Consider the following 21,957-nt stretch of genomic DNA (forward strand, 5'->3'; position numbering starts at 1 on the left):
AGAAATTTTAATGCATTAATATTCTTAATAGAATAGAATCCTCATCCAATGGGTTCACACCATGTGCTCCAAGGTGCAAGATTATGAAATATTCATAAAACCTACTCATGTTTAACACATTTAGGCCTAGTGGACTCTCCCATCCTTCTAAATTGGATCAATTTATTTCCAAAATTAGGGATGTCTAGTATATTTATTTCTATATTTAAAATATTTCTTATTGAAATTCCTTTAAGCAAACAGCGCAGAACCTGATGAGATGCCGCATCATGTGGCGTCTCATCTGGGTCTACGCTGTTTGCCAAATCCTTTTTTCTAGACGCTAGGCATAAATGGGTTAATGTTATAAATGTTCTGTAATTACCTGACTTCAGTAAGTCTATTCCATTTCATTGTCATCCTTTTGTAAGCAGTCTCTGGCCAGAATTCAGAGTTGTGTGATTTTCCACGACTATAGTCTATAATAAACACCACCTTTTGATGTTTTCAGACAGAATGAGTACATGTTGTTAGACTGTGGAGAGGGCACTCTCCATCAGATGATAACCATGTACGGAAGGGAGAGAACCAATCTGATTCTTGCGCAAACCAAAGCTATCTTTGTGTCACATCTGCACTTCGACCACCATGGGGTAAGGCTATAATGTTCTTGGTTAGGGTTGTCCGACATTGTTGAAAAGATATGCAAAGTTTAGTCTTGTGATGTGGAAACTCATTCTCTTTTAATACAGATTTCGTGCCTTTTGACCCATTTTGGCAAGTAGGGCTTGCTGATAAAGGAATTCTGAGCATTTTGGCTTTTATGATGATTTCTTTGATGATGTTTTCTAAAATGATATTTAAACATAGTTATCAATAAACCAAAGGCTTCTGTAATATGGACATGTATCCTGATAGCTATAGTCTTTTCACTGCCCATGAAGACTTTAAATTGATTCTTTCTCTAATTCTTTCTTTTCTACTGCGGTACATTATACTATTCTATTGGCAGGGATTGTTCTCCATTTTGAGAGCGATTCGTGAAACTCGTGCACAAGATTCGGGAGTTAGACAGCGACCCTTGCTGCTGGCTCCCTACTTCCTCATCAACTGGATACGACTCTATTCCAAGCATGTCCTCGACATTTCACAAGACTTCGAGTATGTTAAGGGTAAAATTGAGTGTCCAATTTGGTGAACGGTTCACTAATTTGAGCTGTAATTTACATTAATGGGTTACAGTTTATTGTACGCTTTTGTTTGTTTTTATGCCCCCGAAGGAGGGCATATAATGATTGCACTGTCCGTCTGTTTGTCAGTCCGTCTGTCTGTCAGTCACATTTTGTGTTTAGGTTTCGAAAAATGCTCATAACTTCTATGTTGCTTCAGATGTAACATTCATATTTGGTATGCATGTGTATAAAGACACGGCCTTTCCATACGCACACACATTTTGACCCCTTTAACCTTGACCTTGAAATTAGGGTCCGCGTTTAGGTTTCGAAATCTTGGTATAGGTTTCGAAAAACGCTCATAACTTCTATCAAAGCGTTCATCGGGAGCATATATCATCCTATGGAGACAGCTCTTGTTATAACTTGCGATGAGGATTTTTCAGATCATAATGTTATTATGATGAAGAAAAAGAGGATGATAATGAAGAGGTATATAAAGATGCTGTTGATGTTTGTGATAATGAGGAAGTAAAAAAAGTTGATAATAAGTATGGTGATGATGGGTATTAAAGTTATGATAATGGTGATAGTGATGAGGATGCAGATGAGGAGGAGGATGATACAGATGAGGATGCATATGCATATTGTGTTGATGATGAGGATGATTATCATCTTGCTTACAATTATAGTAACTTTTTGTAGGGATTTCAAATATTTTAAAGAATGGTTCACAAATCTTGTCATATTTATTTGCAACATAAATTTATAATGGTTAGTATTTTTTTATATTTTATTTTATACAAGTAGATGGTTGTAAACAAGTGCAAACAGATACATGAGAGTCTTTTCTGCAGGTTCATCCCCCACAGCGTTTTACTCAATGCAAACCACGCTGCACGGGAAGACTTGTTACAACAAGTCAAGACGAGGCTTTGCTTGACTGATGTAAGTGTTGATCATTAATAACTTTTTAATGTTCAAAGCTACCAACATCATTGTTAAATATCTTGTGAATTAAAATATGCCCATGGTATATATGTCTGGTTTAATCAAACATAAGCTTGCTACCTAAGTTGGCATCATTGCATTGGATATTGGGAATGTCACATTTAAAATTGTATTTCGGACCTGCTTGGTGTTGTATGTATTATGGTCAATTTTATAAATTCAATTTGTTAATAGCAGGGTAATTTTCAGGGGTCCTGTCAATAAAAATGGGGGTCCCAATAAATATGCTTGATGCACAGTGTCAAAGTCAATCAGTTAAAAGTATAGTAATCGATTATTTACGTAAACAATAGCCGAGATATAACACACACATATACAATTAAAGATTGTATTTATTTGTATAGTTTAATTTTGCTTGCTAGATAATAAACTATCGTAACCTCAGTAAGCTTTTCTTTCATAGCGACATACAGAGCTCCAGATAAGGATTTGTGAAATAAGTAACGGTTCTGCCACTGACAGAAAGAAAAGGAGTAACGCTTTAAATCAATTAGTACCTGTGCTACCATATCCAAAAATACAGGTAGTACTGTACTACCCATGTTCTTGAATATTGAAGGGTGTATTACTGACTTTACAGAAACATTTGCAGCAATTATAATAAATATATGTAGCTTCTTAAACAGTTACTGTATTAGGTTTTTTCATTCTGAATAATGATGCTAATACAACTACACATTAAAACTCATGACTAATACTATTTCTTCATTTTTCTTGACAAGAAAACACAAGCCAACTAGTAAGCTAAGTAAATGAACACTTATTTCACTTTCTCATCCGTTTCCCATCGTTTTACGCCACCGATGCAATCAAATCGTTTAATATCGGGGCGACAATGTCTTTTTCTGGGTTTACAGATTTAATATCAGGATGGTTTGAAGACGCCGTATGTAGTCATTATATGACAACAAAGTGTTGTTTTGAGCCGCTTTCGGTTAAGCCGGCATTCAATTGCGCGCAGACATATCGTTTTTGACGGATTTACAAGTTACAGGAAATCACGCGACAGTATAGACAATAATATTTATGAATCCAGTCTACAACTTTTCGGTAATTTATCTAAATTGATTAAATTAACGAAAAGCGCCGTTAGGTTAGAAATCAACAAATCACACCGCGCAGACGTATCGGAACGGCCAGATTTTTTTCGTAAATGCGTAAAATGGATATTAGTGTCGTAATTGTACGTCCAGTTTATAAAAATAAATGCGTAAATCTTCATGAAAAAGGCGTATTTACGGCTGTACGGCCCTTATCTGGAGCTCTGGACATAAATAGCTTACATTTACGCAATGTAATCTCAATTCGGGACTTTGCACCAAGCAACAGCAGGTGCGCGATAACACCATTGTTCGATAAATCAACAAGCGAGACAACTCGCACATCCTTCTAGAACATTATGTACTGCAGTTGTCTTTCAGAGTTTCTTGTTGATATTACGAGAACCAATACGTTAAAATGATTTGCGTCCCATGGAACGCAAATTAACAAATATTATGGGTCCTGACTGGCATTTTATGCGTATTTGAAGCAGAATATTGCGTCCCGTAAAATCCTGCTAAATGTGTTCAGTTCATTGTATTGTGAAAAAGAGTTATCTTTGTACAAGGAGATGTATAAGCAGGCTGGAAATGCTTTATATTGAACAATATAAAAAAAACTTGCAAATGTTATTTAGCTTGAATATGATGGCATGCAGGGATATGAGTCGGAATGAGCCATCCAGCCCATTGCACATACAATTTGTGCAAAGCTCCTAGCTTTTGTAAGAAAAACCTATGTTCACTATACAAGAAGTATTAAAAGTACACAAATGGGCAAAAGTGATCAAATGTTAGGTAATAATCCGGGTATGCTGGACATTTTGTTTTATTTCTTACTAACATAAAATGGATGTGAGTTAAGGGGAGGGGCCTCCCTTTTTAATCATTGATTTTAACAATAACATGTATCTGAATATAGTTCCAATTGGAATTCTTGGTTTCACAGCTACAGCTATGCCAGGTATTGCACACAAAGTCATCTGCGGGACTTGTTATGCAACACAATGATGGCTGGAAGTTGGTTTACTCCGGAGATACCATGCCATGTGAGACTCTGGTGAAGGCAGGTTGGTGTTGTTTTCAATACTCCTGGTGTTTACCGACCTTATTTCATTTAAACAGTATCCAATTATTAACCCTTTACCCCTCAGATACGAATTTGTACACATGTTTAGTCCATTAGAAAGTTATATTAAATTTCAGACCTTTTTAACTAGATTCAATGTTTCGATCGGGGGTATATTGTTTTTGGCCTGTCTGTCATTGTATGTGTCCGTTAGTGTGTCCCAAAACTTTAACCAAAATTTTAACCTTCTTCATAACTTTTGCAATATAGAACGTGGCAACTTGATATTTGGCATGCATGTGAATCTGGCGGAGCTGCACATTTTGAGTGGTGAAAGGTCAAGGTTATCCTCCAAGGTCATAGGTTAAAAAAATTAATTCAAAGTGGGCTATTAGGGGGCATTGTGTCTCTGACAAACACATCTCTTGTTTAAGGCTTCATTTCCAACCCTTAGATATTGATGAGCAGCAAACAGCATAAAACTCGCATGCTGTTCTGGTTTTATGCTGGTTGCAAAAGTCATTTTCACTTTGCTTTTGATGGGGGGAAAGCTGTCAATTGAAACAGCAGAATTGTGAATTCAGTGGTAAAAGTAGCAACAATTTAATTTAATTTACTTAAGTAAAAGTACAGAAGTACCGGTAGTGCCAGTATGAGTAAGGTAAGAAGTAGCAGCAACATAAGCAGTGGCATCAAAATTATAATATCATTTGAATAAAAAAAGAAACTGAATCTTTAAATATACAGATTAGAAGCAAATAGATTATTTTGTTTTAGATTTGCACATATTGTGTACATGCCATGCTTTATCAGACTGGTTTAATCTAACCAGTAAATTTTCATATGTTTGGATCTTCTTTTTTAGCTCGGCTGTTTTCAGAGAAAACCCGAGGTATTGTCATAGCCAGCTCGTCGTGTTGTGTCGTATCTGTTGTCGTGTTGTCTGCCGTCCGTGTCGTGCTAAAACCTTAACATTTTGTCAAGGTTTTGAACATTGGCTCTAAAATCAAAGTTCTTTCACCTACAACTTTGAAACTTCATATGTAGCTGCACCTTGATGAGTTCTACATGCCACACCCATATTTCGGTCACTAGGTCAAAGGTCAAGGTCACTGTGACCTCTAAAAAAAAATCTGACAAACTTTCATTTCTTTAAAAATGCACCCGCAGCTGAGCGTGGCACCCGTTATGCGGTGCTCTTTTTTTTTAAATAATCCTTAAATTAGGATATGTTTGTTTCTTTTCAGGCAGGAATTGTGATATATTGATCCATGAAGCCACATTTAACGATGTCGAAATTGACCATGCTTTGAAAAAGCATCATTGGTATGTATCCTTGCAAGCAGCTGGTTAGTTCTCCCCAACCCGGTCGGCGGGGTAACTGGGGGGAACTTTAGTTGCATCTCCGATGCGTCTGTTTGTCCTTCTGTTCATTTGTGTGTCCGTCCAAAGGGATAACTCAAAAAGTTTGTTGTAAGTATGTTTTACGACAGAACATAATTATGGTGTGTATGGCTACAGAAATAATAACAAACTAAAGTGTGGATCCTGAAATAATTGAAAAAGTTCTTAAGCTAGATTTATGAAATTGGAATGTAGATAAAAAGCCAGATGATAAATACATGTATCCACATTATGCCAGTTGTGTTTTTTTCGTCTGACAAAAATTGAGGTTGCCTCGGTCACCGATGCTATAGGTACAGAAATAATTGAAAACTTAATTCTGTATCTTGCGATACCTCAACAAGTAAGTAAGCTAGGTTAATAAAAACTTGATGTTTTTATAGAGTGGCATATGTGTATAGAACACACTATGAGACATATGCTTTCTAATTCAGTTTTGTCCAAAAGTATGTCAGTCTGTCTGTTAATAAGAAAAATCTGGATCCCACAATAACTAAAAAAACACGTATGATAGACTGATAAAACTCAGTACATGTATTTGGAACGAGGGTCATGACATGTGGTGTTAATGCACGTTATTCCATTTTTTTTGTCAGACCAAAAATGTGATTGCAAGTGTTACAGATATTAGTAAAAACTTTGTGATAATGTTTGTGGGCATAATATTTCGCCCAAGTTTGAAAAGTTACAGATATGAGTGACAACTTGGTGATGATGTTTGTAGGCAAAATAATTTGCCCTAGTTTGATAACCAACCAGATCCCCTGAAGTGCATCTGAATTATGGCCCTTGAATTATAAAAAAAAATGATGTCATTTTAACCTCTTTGCTCTAAATAATTTAAATCAGTTCATCTTGATTCTTTTGTGGGAACAATAACTTGGCAGTTTTTGATTTCCAGAAAGATGACCTTTAGTGCTTATAAATGTATTATGGCCATTGCATCATCAAAAAGTTGCCACTTACCGGTGAAGATCTTAAATAAAATAAAAAAATCCACTTTTTGTAAGTAGCTTTTCCATTTCTGTTTACAGTGTAACCAGTGAGGCAATACTAGTTGGCAAGAAGATGGCTGCCAAGTACACTCTGCTCACCCATTTTTCGCAGAAAATGCCCAACATACCAAAATTCACTGCCTTGTTCACAGAAAACGTTGGCTTTGCATTTGATCTTATGACGGTAAGCTTTTCTGTCTTATTGTTAGTCTGCACAATGTGGCTCTGACACTATACTATAGTTCTGGTTGTCTTTATAATAACATGCTATTTTAACACTACAATTATTTCCTTTATACTTATTATTTGTATATATGGGCACTGAAATTATTTAATTGCCTGAAATTATGTAATAGGTAAGCATATTCCATCAAAAGGCTTTTAAAGTACTGGTTTCAATACATACATAGAGGAAATATACTTGCATTTTATTATTTTATCATATTGTTGGTAGATAAAGCCCAATCAATTACATCTCCTATACCACATGAAGCCATTCTATGAGAGCCTGTATGGAGCACACATTGAAGCAGCGGACACGAAAAAGAAGTATTTGAAAGTGAAACAAACTGAACCTGCTGATGGCTCTAAAGAAAGTCTCGCAGAGGGCGTGGCAGCTACAGTTGAAGACTTGGAGGAAGTGCTGAAGAAAAGACTGGCAATGATAGATAGCTGGACATGTGTAGATGGGGAGGATACAGGCAGAAGTGTCAGAGGTGTGGGTGCAGAATCGGATGAAAAGAAGGGTGCAAAATTTGACAAGAATTTGAAACAAGTGTGTGAGAGTTCTAAAGAGTTTAAAGACTTGAACCTTGGTGCTGGTGAAGAACATGGGAAAAATGGTGATTGTTCTGTTGATAGTTATGAGATTGGTGAAGATTCTTTGATTCAGAACACGAAGATAGATCAGACTGAGAAAAGAAAACATGGTGAATTGCAAAAAGATGTAAAACGTTCTAAGGTTGAATGATAATATTTTTTATGAAAAATAGGTTAATGAATTGAACATTAAAAATGAAAACAATTTTCTGTTGATGAGTTAAATAAATGTATTTGATATTTTGGTTGTAATACTGGTATTACTAGAAATATACGCTTTGACTTAACTTTTTAGTTGAATTTCATCTGTTTCTTGCGTGAAAGTCCCGATAAAGAAATTATTGTTACTTTAATTAATTTGTATAGTCGCTTCTGGTGTTTCATCAAATATAGTTTAAAGCTATAAGGCTAAACAATATAAACAGTTTGTGAGGTACCATATATTTGGACTCGCTTTCAATTTCAGAACTACATGTACATGGCTTTAGTTTGAGTGGTAGATTGAGAATTGTGTCTTACTTACCAGTTACATATACTGGCAAATTATAATATTTTGATTTTACCGAAAATTGATCAGTTAAAGCAAATTTAAATGCCGGTAGCTGATTGGCAGCAGTTGCTTTTGATAATTAAGATACAATGTTGTTAGTAACAACTGCGGGGGATTTCACATGACATTGGGCCACTTAATTGTAAGCGTGGTGAAACTTTGGCACACTTTTGATGATGTAATGTTTGTATGTCCCCCACTATAGAAGTGGGGGACATATTGTTTTTGCCCTGTCCGTTGGTCTGTTGGTCTGTCTGTTGGTCTGTCTGTTTGCGCCAACTTTAACATTTTGCAATACGTTTTGCTATATTGAAGATAGCAACTTCATATTTGGCATGCATGTGTATCTCATGAAGCTGCATATTTTGAGTGGTGAAAGGTCAAGGTCATCCTTCAAGGTCAGAGGTCAAATATATATGACCCAAATCGCTAATTTTATGAATACTTTTGCAATATTGAAGATAGCAACTTGATATTTGGCATGCATGTGTATCTCATGGAGCTGCACATTTTGAGTGGTGAAAGGTCAAGGTCATCCTTCAAGGTCAGAGGTCAAATATATGTGGCCCAAATCGCTTATTTTATGAATACTTTTGCAATATTGAATATAGCAACTTGACATTTGGCATGCATGTGTATCTCATGGAGCTGCACATTTTGAGTGGTGAAAGGTCAAGGTCATCCTTCACAAGGTCAAGGTCATCCTTCAAAGTCAAACGTCATATAGGGGGACATTGTGTTTCACAAACGCATCTTGTTTATAATGAACAGCGTCCATGATTCTTTCATTAGCAAGTCTTGGAAATCATACGATTAATTAGCACCAAACTGAACATGTTAACTATTGAAATGAAGGTCAGTAAATTAAACGGTTACTTTCATAATGAAAGTATAATGTGTCCCCCCTGTGGCTGTAACACTGGTTATGTTGCACTAGACAATATATATAGAAATGTCAACAGTTATCCGCAAGTTCCGTGTACCTTGAAGACTTTTCGTATGAACGTTGTATTTGTTGTATATTGGAAAAAAGAGAATACACTTTGAAGAACAGCCACCTTGATTAAGGCGATTTTAGGGTCAAAGGTCAATGCCATGTGGGCACAAAATCTTCCATTTAGAAGCAGTGCTGTTTAGGTGGAAGATTATGTCAGTTGAGGGTTCCGACTGGCACTTCGTTTTTATTTTATATTTGCCAAATCGGTATAATTGTTTATAAACCATTTCAATAAATTGCAATTGTAAATGCATTTTATGACTTTGTTCACAAATAGGAAAATCTGTGAACCAGCTGCTTTAAATTTTAAATATGGTATAAATCTTTTTCTTGCAATGACAGCGCGATCTGTTAAAAATACCCGAAAGGAGAGTTCAACAGTATCCAAAGATAGTAGATAGATGATTATTCATTTTCGCATGATGTTCACAATTGGATCTATTCCAGCAAGTTTTTTCGCCCTTTAAAGGAGCCTTTTCACAGATTTTGGCATGTATTTAAGTTTGTCATTAAATGCTCTATATTGATCAATGTAAACATGACCTCTAAAAAGCCCCATTAAAAATGCAATAATACAATTTAAAAAAAAGTAACCCTCAACTGAGCTCGTACCACTGACCCTTGGAGTAAAAAGTCTACCACTTAGACCACTCGGCAATCCTTGCTCATACTATGCAGGATGTATTTTATACGGGCAAAAACTCGCGAAGCGGGCGTTGACCGTTCATACATATGGAAATTTAGACCATAAAATTACATAAGAATACCATATAGGGATGCGTCTCAAAAAAAATTGCCACGCGACATATATTTTCGCGATGCTATTTATGACCTTGAACAAATCAAAAACTCTTTGACATATGCTAAATCACATGTTAATACATACCTCAGGAAAAATTATATCAGTGACATCATAATTGTGTAGCGAATTGCACTAAATATTCTCGCATTATTTGTTTTTCTTCGCAACCGTTCTAGAATTAAGTCATTACTCAATTATCTCCCCTGAATGCTCTTCTTCAGTGGGTATAAGCCGAAGACTGGGTCACTACATATAGTGACAGTCTTTACCAAACACAATTTAGGTGAACATAACCCGTCTTTAATATATTGCCGAATCTCAGATTTCTGTCAAATTTATTTGCTTTGATCTTTTCGATATCTTATTGTTATTATTATCCTGACAAATCACAAACGCTTGTTAAAAAATTATTTGTTTTAAACATTATAGTTGGCATCTCTATTCTTCCAGTATTCTCGCGGTATTTCAATAACGACACCCTACTGTTTATTCGTCAGAATTTGTGACGCATTTTCCATTCGCTCTCAGAAAGAAGTTTAACGTGTGATCATGAGCAATAATCTGGTAAGTTGTTGTTATCCACAAGAAACACATTTATTCACATAATTAAAGATATTCCGATCTAACTTTTTAGTCTTTTAGCTTTAATTTTTAACGTATTTACACCTCGTCTGCTCGCACTTTACCGATATCCCGAAAGGTTACATATCCCTATAATTAGTTTAGGCCTAAAACCACAAAATCCGATACCGTTGGATTTTCGTACCACAATATATACAGTCAAACCTGAATTCAGCGGTCAGTCAAGGGAAATGATCAAAGTGACCGTTGTCCACAGGTGACCGTTGAATTCGGATCACAATTTTAAGAAGGTTGGCCAGTTGGTAGTATTACTACGTCGTTACCCCACCCAGTCGTTTGCATACAGTGTAAAACAAATGCTCATTGCATTAACAAAGCATAATAACAGCATTAACTTACGCGTGCATATTGAATAATAGAGAATAATATCTTTTAGATTGATTTTATTTCATAATGTTAAATTAAACAATGACTTTATCAACGCTGGTATAATTGTTTTCTCATGCATCTCATTCATTCAGTAAATAACGTCCGTAAAAGTCTAAAAAGCGGATTCGGTGTCATAAACCGATAGTACGGTGTAATTGTACCGTTCTAATTCAAAGAAATAGCGGTCATTTAATTTCGCGATAATTACTTTCAACAAGTCATAAACTCTGATAAATTTTCTTTAGAAGATACACCCACAATTATCCCCGGAAAAGAAACCTTCTCAACACCTTATAATTTGTTTACTCGCAGCGGGCCGCTTTTATAATATCATAGACAATTACCGCTTTCAGACGCTTTAAATGTTGCAAATCAGTCCATGTTTTGCCATTAAAGCTAATCACTAATCCTCTTATCGCCTTCATATCAAAACACTCGCCAGCTTAATGTTGTTTTAACACTTAATCAGCGATACAGACCAATTGACTTTGTCACGCGCTAATGCGTTATGCATGCAGACGATAATTGCTATTAATAAACATTGTTATTGTTAATGTCACCTGTTTAAAGTGATATTATGGGCATCTAACAGTTTATAGCTGGCTATTGCAACCGCTGTTTATTTTTGGTATTTTCACTTCATATACAATGTACACTTATATTTGTTAATTCAGCATCAACATACTAAAACAATATCCCGGAGAGAGAAAAAAATGCATTTGAATATCAACCGTCTTTTCGTTAAACAACTGATCATGCATGTACGATGTGAACCTAAATTTAGTTTAAGTGCAGATTCGTTCATACGACACATAGACACAATTTTGTTTTACGGATCATTTCGGCTTAGAGGAGTGGGTTAGTCATGTAAAATAACGAATATAAAATATATATTTTTAATAAACAACTGGTAGCAAAATGAGTTGCAGACAATTGGTCTTTTAATGCAATTAGAATGAAAATTCAATTATAATGGTGAAACAATTTTACATACCGGTCATGGATGCACAAATTGTTTGTTTACTCGCAGCGGGCCGCTTTTATAGTATCAAAGACAATTACCGCTATCAGACGTTTTTACCGCAAAATAGACGGACACATGATGTGCTGTGTTTTTAATTTTCGCTACTCGAGACGACTCGAGACGACTGACGCCTGACCGTTGATTTCAGGTCAAACATGAATTTCGGAGTGGAATGTAGTGGCCGTTGGCCGTTATGGACAGGTGGCCGTTGAATTCAAGTGTAATTTAGAGTGTTTTTCGTCGGGGGGATTCCAGACTGACCGTTGTCTGCAGGTGACCGGTACATTCAGGTGGCCGTTAGGTCAGTTTCGACTGTAGTAAAAAAATCTTCCAGATTCGAAATCAACAAAAAAAACAAGACATTTATAAATTGTCTGCATTATTGATCAAATTTTAAGATATTTGTTGGTTTTCCGTTTTAAGAAGCTGTTCTGCCAGGGCAAGAGCTGGGCATCATACAAGCCATTCTATCCAGCAAAACTGACAGTTTTGGTTTACAGAAATCAACAAAAGAGGGATTCCTGAACTATCAAAATTTCCAAGCTATACACACAGTTATTATCTGTGGTGATCTTTATTGGTTCTGTTTGTTTACTTGGATGGAACATGTGTGCACTTTTATATAACTTTGAAAAGTCTATATATGTCTATCTATAAACAAAAATTAGCTATGGTATAATAAGATCAGATGTGCAAACAATGTCAATGGGTTGTTAAATTAACAATTTGAAGGCAATTATGCTGAAAAAATATGAAAGTTCCCATGCAAATTTTGTATGTATATCGACAAGTGTCTGCCGATAATTGTCAAACTAGTAATACAAAACTTACCACAAGTATGTAATACACTAAGTACCTGTGATCATTTTTAGTAAGATAGTGTAATTCTAAACAGTAGCAAATAGCTTGTTTAGTAAATGCATAATGCAATTAATATGATTTCCGTTATTTTGTGTAATTAATAAATTTGTTGTTACTTGTTAATCCATGATAAATGTTTTATGGCTAGTACGAAACCAGCAATGTTAATTTTGTAAAAGGTAATACAATAACACCACTTTGTAATTTCATATACGTAAATATTCTTGAAATGTAGGTTGATGACAGTGTTTTAGTTTACTTATTTTGTAACTATTATTTTATGTGCAAATAAATGATGTGAAGTGTTTTGTATCTCCACACAATACCACATACCTTTTTATATATGTACTGTGTTATGTGTTATTTGAATGTTTAAAAAAAATATGGATGATATAACATGATGCATTCTAATATTTGCATTCAAATTGTAACTATAGAGCTAAGTGTATGCAGTTTAGACTGTGATTTTTGAATTGCTACAAAATGGCTAGTTTTTTAGTGGCGACAAAATATAAACTATTCAACAATAGTTTGCAAAAGAAAATTAGAAACCTGCAAGATACCTCTATTTATTAAATATTTTAATTGCGAAACAAGCATGTTGTTATGCTGTTACACATAATTATACATTGATAATAAATTAGAAGACAATTAGTGGTGTTAACGTTTCCCCAACAGTAGAAATCATTCTTCTGATGAAGTCAGTGATATACAGACGAAAGCTCCAGGTATGGCTTTCAATACGTAGTGTGTGTTATTTGACAGTATAAAGCTTATTGGATTAAAAAAAATCCTGTCAAATTTGTCAATCAAAGTTGATTTGACATATCACATGATTTTGATAATGTTAGATCTGTGTACTGTATGCTAAATGCAACTGCTTTATACCCCCCCCCATCCCACCCACCCCCAATTTTTTTTGAAACGGTTAGAAAACACAAATATTTATTTTTATTATTTTATGTTTGAAATACCGTCCAACCATCGCACCCAAGAATACCCCCCCTGCCCCCCCCCCCAAATCCCCCCCCCCTAATTTTTTTTTTAAGATCATCTCACAAATGACCACCACACCCTCACACTATACACCCCCCCAACCCAACCCACCCACCCCAAATTTTTTTTTGAAACGGTTAAAAAACACAAATATTTATTTTTATTATTTTATGTTTGAAATACCGTCCAACCATCGCACCCAAGAATCCCCCCCCCCACCCACCCCCCGCTCGATTTTTTTTAGCTCACCTGAGCGATAGCTCGGGGTGAGCTATTGTGATCACTCACCGTCCGGCGTCCGTCCGTCCGTCTGTCTGTCTGTCTGTCTGTCTGTAAACAATTTCTAAACTTTTCAACTAAATTTCATGTGGAGCATCCCTAGGTCATGGGACAAAAGAATTGTTAAAAAAAATTTGATCACATAACCAAGATGGCCGCCATGACCATATATGGTAAAAACCTTAAAAAATCTTCTTGTCAGAAACCGCTCATCAGATTTTCAAAAATTTTCACAGGGATGACCTTTGAAGGCTCCCCTGAAAAAGTTGTTCAAAGAAATTTGATTCGTCAAAAAACATGGCCGCAGGAGCTCGTTGAACTTTGCATGTTTATTCGTTTTTGCTTATTTTGTGAAAACTTTCAAAAATCTTGCACATTTTTTGTCCGATCCTTTCCAAATTTGCACAGTGTCTTTATATCAATGAGGACACGAACCCTACAAAAATGAGCATTATTGATCCATGAAGTACAGAATTACCTCCCCTTGAATTAAGAAAATGGTGTTTATGCAATAAAGTCCAAATTTTTCATCCAATTCTTTCCAAACTTGCACAGTGTCTTCATATCAATGAAAACTCAAGCCCTGTCGAAAATGAGCAACATCGGACCATTAAGTCCAGAATTATCTCCTTGAGATGGCAGATTTAGAAATAATTATAGTGTACTCTTTTTTCAAATTAATAGTGCTATTAGAGTAAAGGATTTGCTGGCTACAGGCCAGGTTTCTCTGACACGATTCTCTTCTGATGGCTTTGCTGCAGACCACATAAACCCTTAACCCAGAACAGTTAATTCTTTCGGCAAATGTTTGTGACTGTGGAAATCATTGAAATAAAAGGAGAAATTGCTGAACTTTGCATTTTCTCCTTTCATCACAATGCTTCCTACCCTATTAAATCAGTTTCTTCTTATTCCATAATAATTTAATTTGTCGTCTGCAACCTCTTTCAATTTGGAAAAGGGTTAACTACCAGAAATAAATTAATGCTGGAGTTTTGTTGATGAGAAATTATTTTTCCTTTAAAATGGGAGGTGATTATTGCTTAGGAAATTGCTCTGGTAGGGTTGAATCATTCTGGGAAATTGTGAAATTGTTCAGTCCAAAATATGTTGATTGGTAAAAGGATTTATCCTTATGCAAACATGGGTTGCCTGTTTTAGTCGATGATATCTTGTCAATTTTGAGAAAAAGGAGGAATCTCTTCAAAACAAGCAAACATTCCTTTTATCTCAATGTTTAAGTTTTTAGCGTACCCGAGCAGATCATATTCTCCTAAACCATTGAGCCAATTTCAACCACATTTCATGTGGAGCATTCCTACGTCACGAAAAAAAAATATTGTTAAAAAAAATTTGGTACATAACCAAGCTGGCCCCCATGCCCATATATGGTCAATACCTTAAAAAATCTTCTTGTCAGAATGGGCTCGTCGGATTTTCAATTTTTTTTACAAGGATGATCCTTAAAGGCTCCCCTAAAAATTTGTTCAAGAAAATTTGTTTCTTGTCAATTACCATTGGGCCTAAGGCTATTAAATTTGTTCAGGTGAGCGATTTAGGGCCAATGTGGCCCTTGTTTGCATTTTTTCGCATTTTTGGAAGATAATGTAATAAATGTCCACGCCCCCACACTATACACCCCTCTTCACTCCGTCCCTCCCTCCTTTGAGATTGAAAATGAGAGTCCCTTTACCTTTAAAAAGAAAATAGATGAGCGGTCTGCACCCGCAAGGCGGTGCTCTTGTTTATTATTTATGTTTTCTCATAACTAAAACGAACATCTGCAAATCTGAAACAATTTTTTTATTTTGTAAATTTACTAAAACGTGAAAAGGCCCCTTTGATTACCTCTATTTTATAGAGAAATAATTGTGTCGCATATCAAGTAGAACATCACCATAATGTACCAGATATATAGTTTTATATATAGTTGTATATAGTTGGCTTAAGTTATGTAGAGCTAAAAGATTATAAGTAAATCGATTGCTACTCAAGGCGAGTATATATGTGTCTTGTTCTGAGAAAACTGGGCTGAATTCATTTGCGTAAGTGTCGTCCCAGATTAGCCTGTGTAGTCCGCTCAGGCTAATCAGGGACGACACTTTCCGCCTAAACTTGATTTTCGGTAAAGAGGGACTTGAAACTAAAAATACCATAAAAGCGGAAAGTGTCGTCCCTGATTAGCCTGTGCGGACTGCACAGGCTAATCTGGGACGACTATTTGCGCACATGTATTATGCCCAGTTTTATCAGAACAAGACACATATCTTCACCTATCACATTAAGCTTAGTGACGTGAGGTTGACGTCATTTTGTAATTGTGACGTCAACGTTATAATGCTGCGTTTACATTATGTTCCCGGCAGCCAAGACAGTCCCAATTGCCCGAAACGTATCGCGCCGTGTGACTGTTGCAATTGTTGACCTTTAATCCAAAGTTTGCTAGGTTGTGCTAAAATTCCTCACGGTTTATCAAGGTATCCTTGACGTGCCGTCGAAGCGAAAGCGCGGCCCTTCGACGGTGCGCTCAGTTTTCATCCACGGATCTATACATGTTGCTTAAAGGTACGATGCCTTCTGTTTAGTTCCCGTACGTTCATTGCGTTTGTCATTCATTTGTCACGTTCTGTCAAGGTACCGTGCGGATCATACCCACGAAACCGAGAGGTTTCGGGCACAATTGTGCTCCCGGTATAAGAGAAAACTCTCAAGCAACAGTATTTATTATAGCAAAATAATTCCAGAGACATGGATGAGAACAACGAGGATGATTTTGTGTTTGCCTGCTTATTTTCAGCATTAATACAATCTTTGCGTTGTAAAGAGCTGAAAGAAGCACAAAAGTCCGTGAAAGACGAAGGAGGCAAAGGTCCCTGTAGATTTTTCCATGGCTATCGGAAGGTAGAAGGCAGCAGCAAGGGCACTTTGATGCATTTCTTACCAGGGAACTCCGCAACGAAGATATCAACACCTTCCATAATTATCTAAGGATGCCCCCAGAACTATTAGACGAGATCCTTGAAAGGATATCTCAAGTCATCTCAAGACAAGATACGAAGTTTTGCTCTGCCCTTACACCTGGATTGAAACTGGCACTGGCTCTGAGGCATTTGGCTACAGTGGACAATTATTCGTCACTCTCCTATGCGTTTCGTTGCAGAAAGGCAGCAATTTTTCATTTGGTTCCTGAAGTATGCAGCGCTATTGTACAGGCCTACAAAGACGAAGTGTTCACCGTCCTGTGACACCCGATGAGTGGAGATCTATCTCCCAGGAATTTGAAGACAAGTGGAATTTGCCACATGCAGTGGGGGCTCTAGACAGGAAGCATGTTGCTATCAGCAAGCCACCAAACACAGGTTCCCTGTACCACGACTAGAATTGATTCTTACAGTATCCATCTCCTTGCATAAGTTGCCCAGTATCGTTTCATATGGAGTTGGACATGTGGCTGATGCCCAAATCCATTAAGACTCCGAACTTCTTGAACAGTCTGGAATAGGGTTCCCGCCACCATGCCCTCCTCCGAACGATGACCAGAATCAGGACATTATGTGCTTCATTTTATATACTCATCTTCAGACCGCGCGAATCGTGTCAGACCGTTCAACAACTCAACTGGCCGTAACGCATGTCTGCAAAACGCAGCACACCGTAACGGGTCGGAATAAACACGTAGCAAAACGGCGGTCAATTATCCTAGCTTGCCGTGGTAATCTTGACAAAACGTATCAAAACTTTATAGAAACTTAACATGTCGTATGAATAGGATTCCCGTACTCTACGGACCCTTTTCGGGTTCTGCTACGTACTGTGAAGTTGTGTTGCGTTTAAAAAATTCTTTTTGACAGTTTAAAATTTTGGACGGCAACCCCGTTGTGTCAAGTTTGACTATCCCGTTCCCCTACGTGAGGCCACGTTCATCCCGTTTCCTCCACGGTGGCCCGAAACGTGATTGCCGTGGTCGCCGAGAACATAGTGTAAACGCAGGCAGCATAATGCCATCGGTTACCATAACGCGGCATAACATAGAAGCAACCATGGGGGACTACACGCATAGTTTGAGTGCGAAATACAGTAATTATCTAATTTTTTAACAATCAATCGGATGGAATCGATTCGGAGAAGAGGACGTACACCCACATTACCAGGTATGCCTACGTTAATATTTGATGATATGACTTGTTAACTGCTATGCAGCGGGTCCAGAATAATTGTAGCACAGGTGCTTGAACAATTTTGTTGGTCCTTATATATATATATAAAGAGAAAAGGTATCCAACGATGATTTCACAGGTGTTTTGAATAACACTATGCAACAGCATGAAAGATCAAACAATGCACACAGTACTCTGTTTCTCTTTAAATATAGTCTACTAATAGTAACATTCCAACAAAACTGGGACTGTCGCACGTTTTCTTTGCGGGCGGTCATAAGGTTTTAGCGCAATTTAACTTTCAGATATGTCTTTAATTTATTCTTTTGTGGAATACTTAATAACAATAATTATTTTTGATGAACAAAACGGTCCGCACACAGAGGTAGTTGCAGCGGGACCCGCAGAACAAATCTGTCGCTCGATTGGTTATTGTCGGCACGGGTACTACTTACATGTACCCCGGGTACATGTAAGTACATGTATACTTACATGTACCCCGGGTACGGTAAATATACTAAAATGTACCCGGTCGATATTAGACTGTATCCAAGTTTAATTCCCGCCTAAAATCCGATGTGGTAAAACGCGCTATCGATTACCGTAATTACGAATCAAACTTCAATTAACAAATATCTGCATAAACATATTTTTTTGAGTAGGAGTCTCGATATAAAAGAGGCAATTTAACAGAAAATTGACATACATATGAACATAATTAATTTAAAAAATATAGTCGACAACGACCGATTCAGCGTTAAAATTCCCGGGTACCTCTTAGTATATTTACCGTACCCGGGGTACATGAAAGTATACTTAAGTGTACCCGCGGTATATGTAAGTAGTACCCGAGCCGACAATGACCAATCGAGCAAAACTGTCAAATATGTGATAGTATATTTCAGACAGTACGAACTTGTATATTAACAATAATGCAACATGTTTTATTATAGGGATAATACAAGTTTTCGAGGGCATGATCATCTTCGGGCGCACTCGGACAGGAACGAATTTTGAGAGCGCCCGCAAATGATCATGTCCGAGTACAGTAGCAAAATACCGTTTATTTCATATGACGTCATACGGTTCAAGGACAGTCAATACTGCCAATATATTGTCACTGAAGTATTTCCAGCATACAGCAGGGACGTTGAAGGTACATAAACACTTACATTTACAGCATAGTCTTTTGAAAGTGTTGAGTAAATAACCTTAACTTTATTGACGTTGCCAATAAAGCTGTTGTCAAGAGAGTGCATATGGTATAATTGGAAAAGTGGATTTAAATATTCATTGCCTTTATCCCTGCATGCATGAGGAAACTGGTGCTTATTCAGTTCCCTATTTATGCTTGAAAAGTCGTCGAAGGCTGGAATTATTAACAAACTTCATTGAATCCAATGAAAAATGGGAAGCAACTGCGCGTGGACCCGTTTATGGATATGAAAAACACATAACAGGGCTTGAATGGCACGTGAATCGCCTTGTTAATACACGATTTCTCCCGTTCAAGCCCTCCTTTTGTCAAGTTTCTGCAACCCGCCTGAGGGCATTATAGATCGAGTTTATGCAATAGCATAGGGATAATACACGTTTTCGAAGGAATGATCATCCGTGGGCGCTCGAAAATTCTGTTTCTGCCCTCGTGCTGCGCACTCGGGCAGGAACGAATTTTGAGAGCGCCCGCAAATGATCATGTCCGAGAACATGTGTATTTTTGCTATTATTAAATAAAAAAATAACACATACTAAAATAAATTAAAATAACATTGAAAACAATATGTTCAATTGTTCATTCTACATCGACAACATAATTCGATTATTTCATATGACGTCATACGATTCAAGGTTGTGTTTTACATATGCCTCACTCGGTCATCATCAGAAATGACGAGGCTTTACCTTCGGATAGGCAGTTTTGGATTTAAAATGTGTCTAAACAGTGGATTAATGCAAATTTGAAATGCAGCCGCGCAAAGTAAGAAATAATGAATTATTTTGGAATTTACTAGTCGTGACGGAAAAATGTATCGTTAGAATAAGTACTTGTTTTCATAGATGTTTCTTTTGTATAACTAGATGTCTGCAAACCGGTCTATCTTAATTATTTCGTTCCAACTAAATTTTCTGAATTGTTGAAATCAACAGAAGTTGTGAATGCAAAGTTTTAGAAGATCTAAGAAGCAGGTCCCGGCAAAATGGAATTGGAATCTTTGTTACAAATAGATATTTGTGTTCTGTATAATGCAAAATAAAATAAACCTGGCACTCTAATCCGTATAAAATCGATACTTATTTATTGATATTTGATACTAAATGAGTGTTTGGTAACTTTTGTTATCGTTATTAATGTCTGTTAAAGCTATAACAGTAATTGATATCATAACAAATTGTTGAAGCCTACTTATTGTGGGTTGAAATCCCAGTCCAATAACCTTTTCCGACAATTATCTAAAAGGCTGGAATAACAATTTGATTAACTTGAATAAATAAATAATCTTATAAAAAAGAAAATACATTTTAGATGTTTATTAACGGAATGTTATGTCAGTTTCCGAAAATGACTGAAATCAAAGGACACCCTTCGACTATTGCCGAAGACTTATGAGTCACTGGTTAATACCTTTGCATTATACCACGATTTATAACAATAACGCATTGTGCACAGCATTTTCTACAGACTGCGTTGTCTTTTTGTTATATCCCTTTACAAACATTTTCGGATCCCCTTCATCGTTATCCAGCAAAAATATATCAGCTATGCTCAAGTCATGATACAAAAAATTAATGACAAGAAAACAAATAATTGTTACAAAGCAATATAGCTGTTTTGTAGTTCACCAACACTAAGTTAATGGCATCTGTTCTGCTCCACTTTCCACAATGTTTTAATTGTCAAACTTGACACTATATATAAAGGCATGTCCTACTCTTAAACAGTTGTTATAATGAAATTAAAACGTTATAACATATGATTAGATGGACATTATCGTTTAATTTTCATCAACAGCATATATTGAGACCATAGGGTCAGTAGTTTGTGGTAATAGGGTCTTAATGAAGCCTGAAGTGTTATATGTTTCTGAAATTCGTTTAGAAAAAAAGATAACTTATTTTTTTTAAATAGTTTGTTTTTTTAAAGTAACCAGCATCGTCGAAATAAACCACTGTGGAATAAAAAATGTGTTTTAAATGTTTGTACACAAAAGAAATGTTCTATATAGTTGTTGTTTATTTGTTTACAGACATGAGTTTCCAATTAAGAAAAACCCCACATGCGTTGATGTTGAGTTCAATTTGATTTGGGGCGACCGACCTGAAAATACACGTTCTTTTGTGCCAGATGTTTTTGCGTGAAACGCAATATGAACATCATCTTTTTTTTTGACGTTTTCACCAGACTGTCAATTCAATTGACAGAAAATGTGTATAATCAGCAGGTGATATGAAATGCATATTGCAGTTTTGATAGGGACGAACTTAGCATAGTGCATCTCGCAAGGAACGTTGTTAGAGTTTTGCAGGACTGTGACTTGCTTGACCACGTGGACGAGATTAGAGCTTACACTCTTTAATAGAGATTCCGTATTTTCTGTAAAATGATCAATACATTTCCAATTATGAGTTTTGTTTGTTTTTGTCAATTACAGTCCACAATGACCAAAAGGTATTCTCAAAAGGATATCCTCGGTGCTGTGAGTGCGGTAAGACAGGGGATGTCGTACCGAAAAGCTTCTAGCAAATTCGGTGTCCCAGTCATGACCATCCAAAACCGGATCAGCGGCAAGGTC

At 36.5% G+C, this 21,957-nt stretch overlaps 2 protein-coding genes across 8 annotated transcripts in view; one reads left to right on the plus strand and one right to left on the minus strand.

The window, feature by feature from the left end:
* LOC127839008 (zinc phosphodiesterase ELAC protein 2-like) overlaps positions 1–7,733 on the plus strand; it is a 264,142-nt gene extending 256,409 nt beyond the window's left edge. For 6 of the 7 annotated variants that reach the window (XM_052367156.1, XM_052367155.1, XM_052367154.1 and 3 more), the window contains exons 15-21: positions 491–632; positions 992–1,140; positions 2,009–2,099; positions 4,152–4,272; positions 5,519–5,597; positions 6,710–6,854; positions 7,125–7,733. In XM_052367156.1, the coding sequence (XP_052223116.1) occupies positions 491–632; positions 992–1,140; positions 2,009–2,099; positions 4,152–4,272; positions 5,519–5,597; positions 6,710–6,854; positions 7,125–7,640 (1,243 nt within the window). In that variant the 3' untranslated portion in view covers positions 7,641–7,733. Of the gene's footprint in view, positions 1–490; positions 633–991; positions 1,141–2,008; positions 2,100–4,151; positions 4,273–5,518; positions 5,598–6,709; positions 6,855–7,124 lie in introns of those variants that run through there. The other variant, XM_052367157.1, reaches the window with a different exon arrangement.
* The window catches only part of LOC127839010 (transient receptor potential cation channel subfamily M member 1-like), a 313,774-nt gene that overhangs the window by 195,331 nt on the left and 96,486 nt on the right, over positions 1–21,957 (minus strand). The gene's annotated exons all lie outside the window — the stretch shown is intronic.

The sequence above is a fragment of the Dreissena polymorpha genome, chromosome 7 (genome assembly GCF_020536995.1).
Source record: "Dreissena polymorpha isolate Duluth1 chromosome 7, UMN_Dpol_1.0, whole genome shotgun sequence".
NCBI classification, from domain to species: Eukaryota; Metazoa; Mollusca; class Bivalvia; order Myida; family Dreissenidae; genus Dreissena; species Dreissena polymorpha.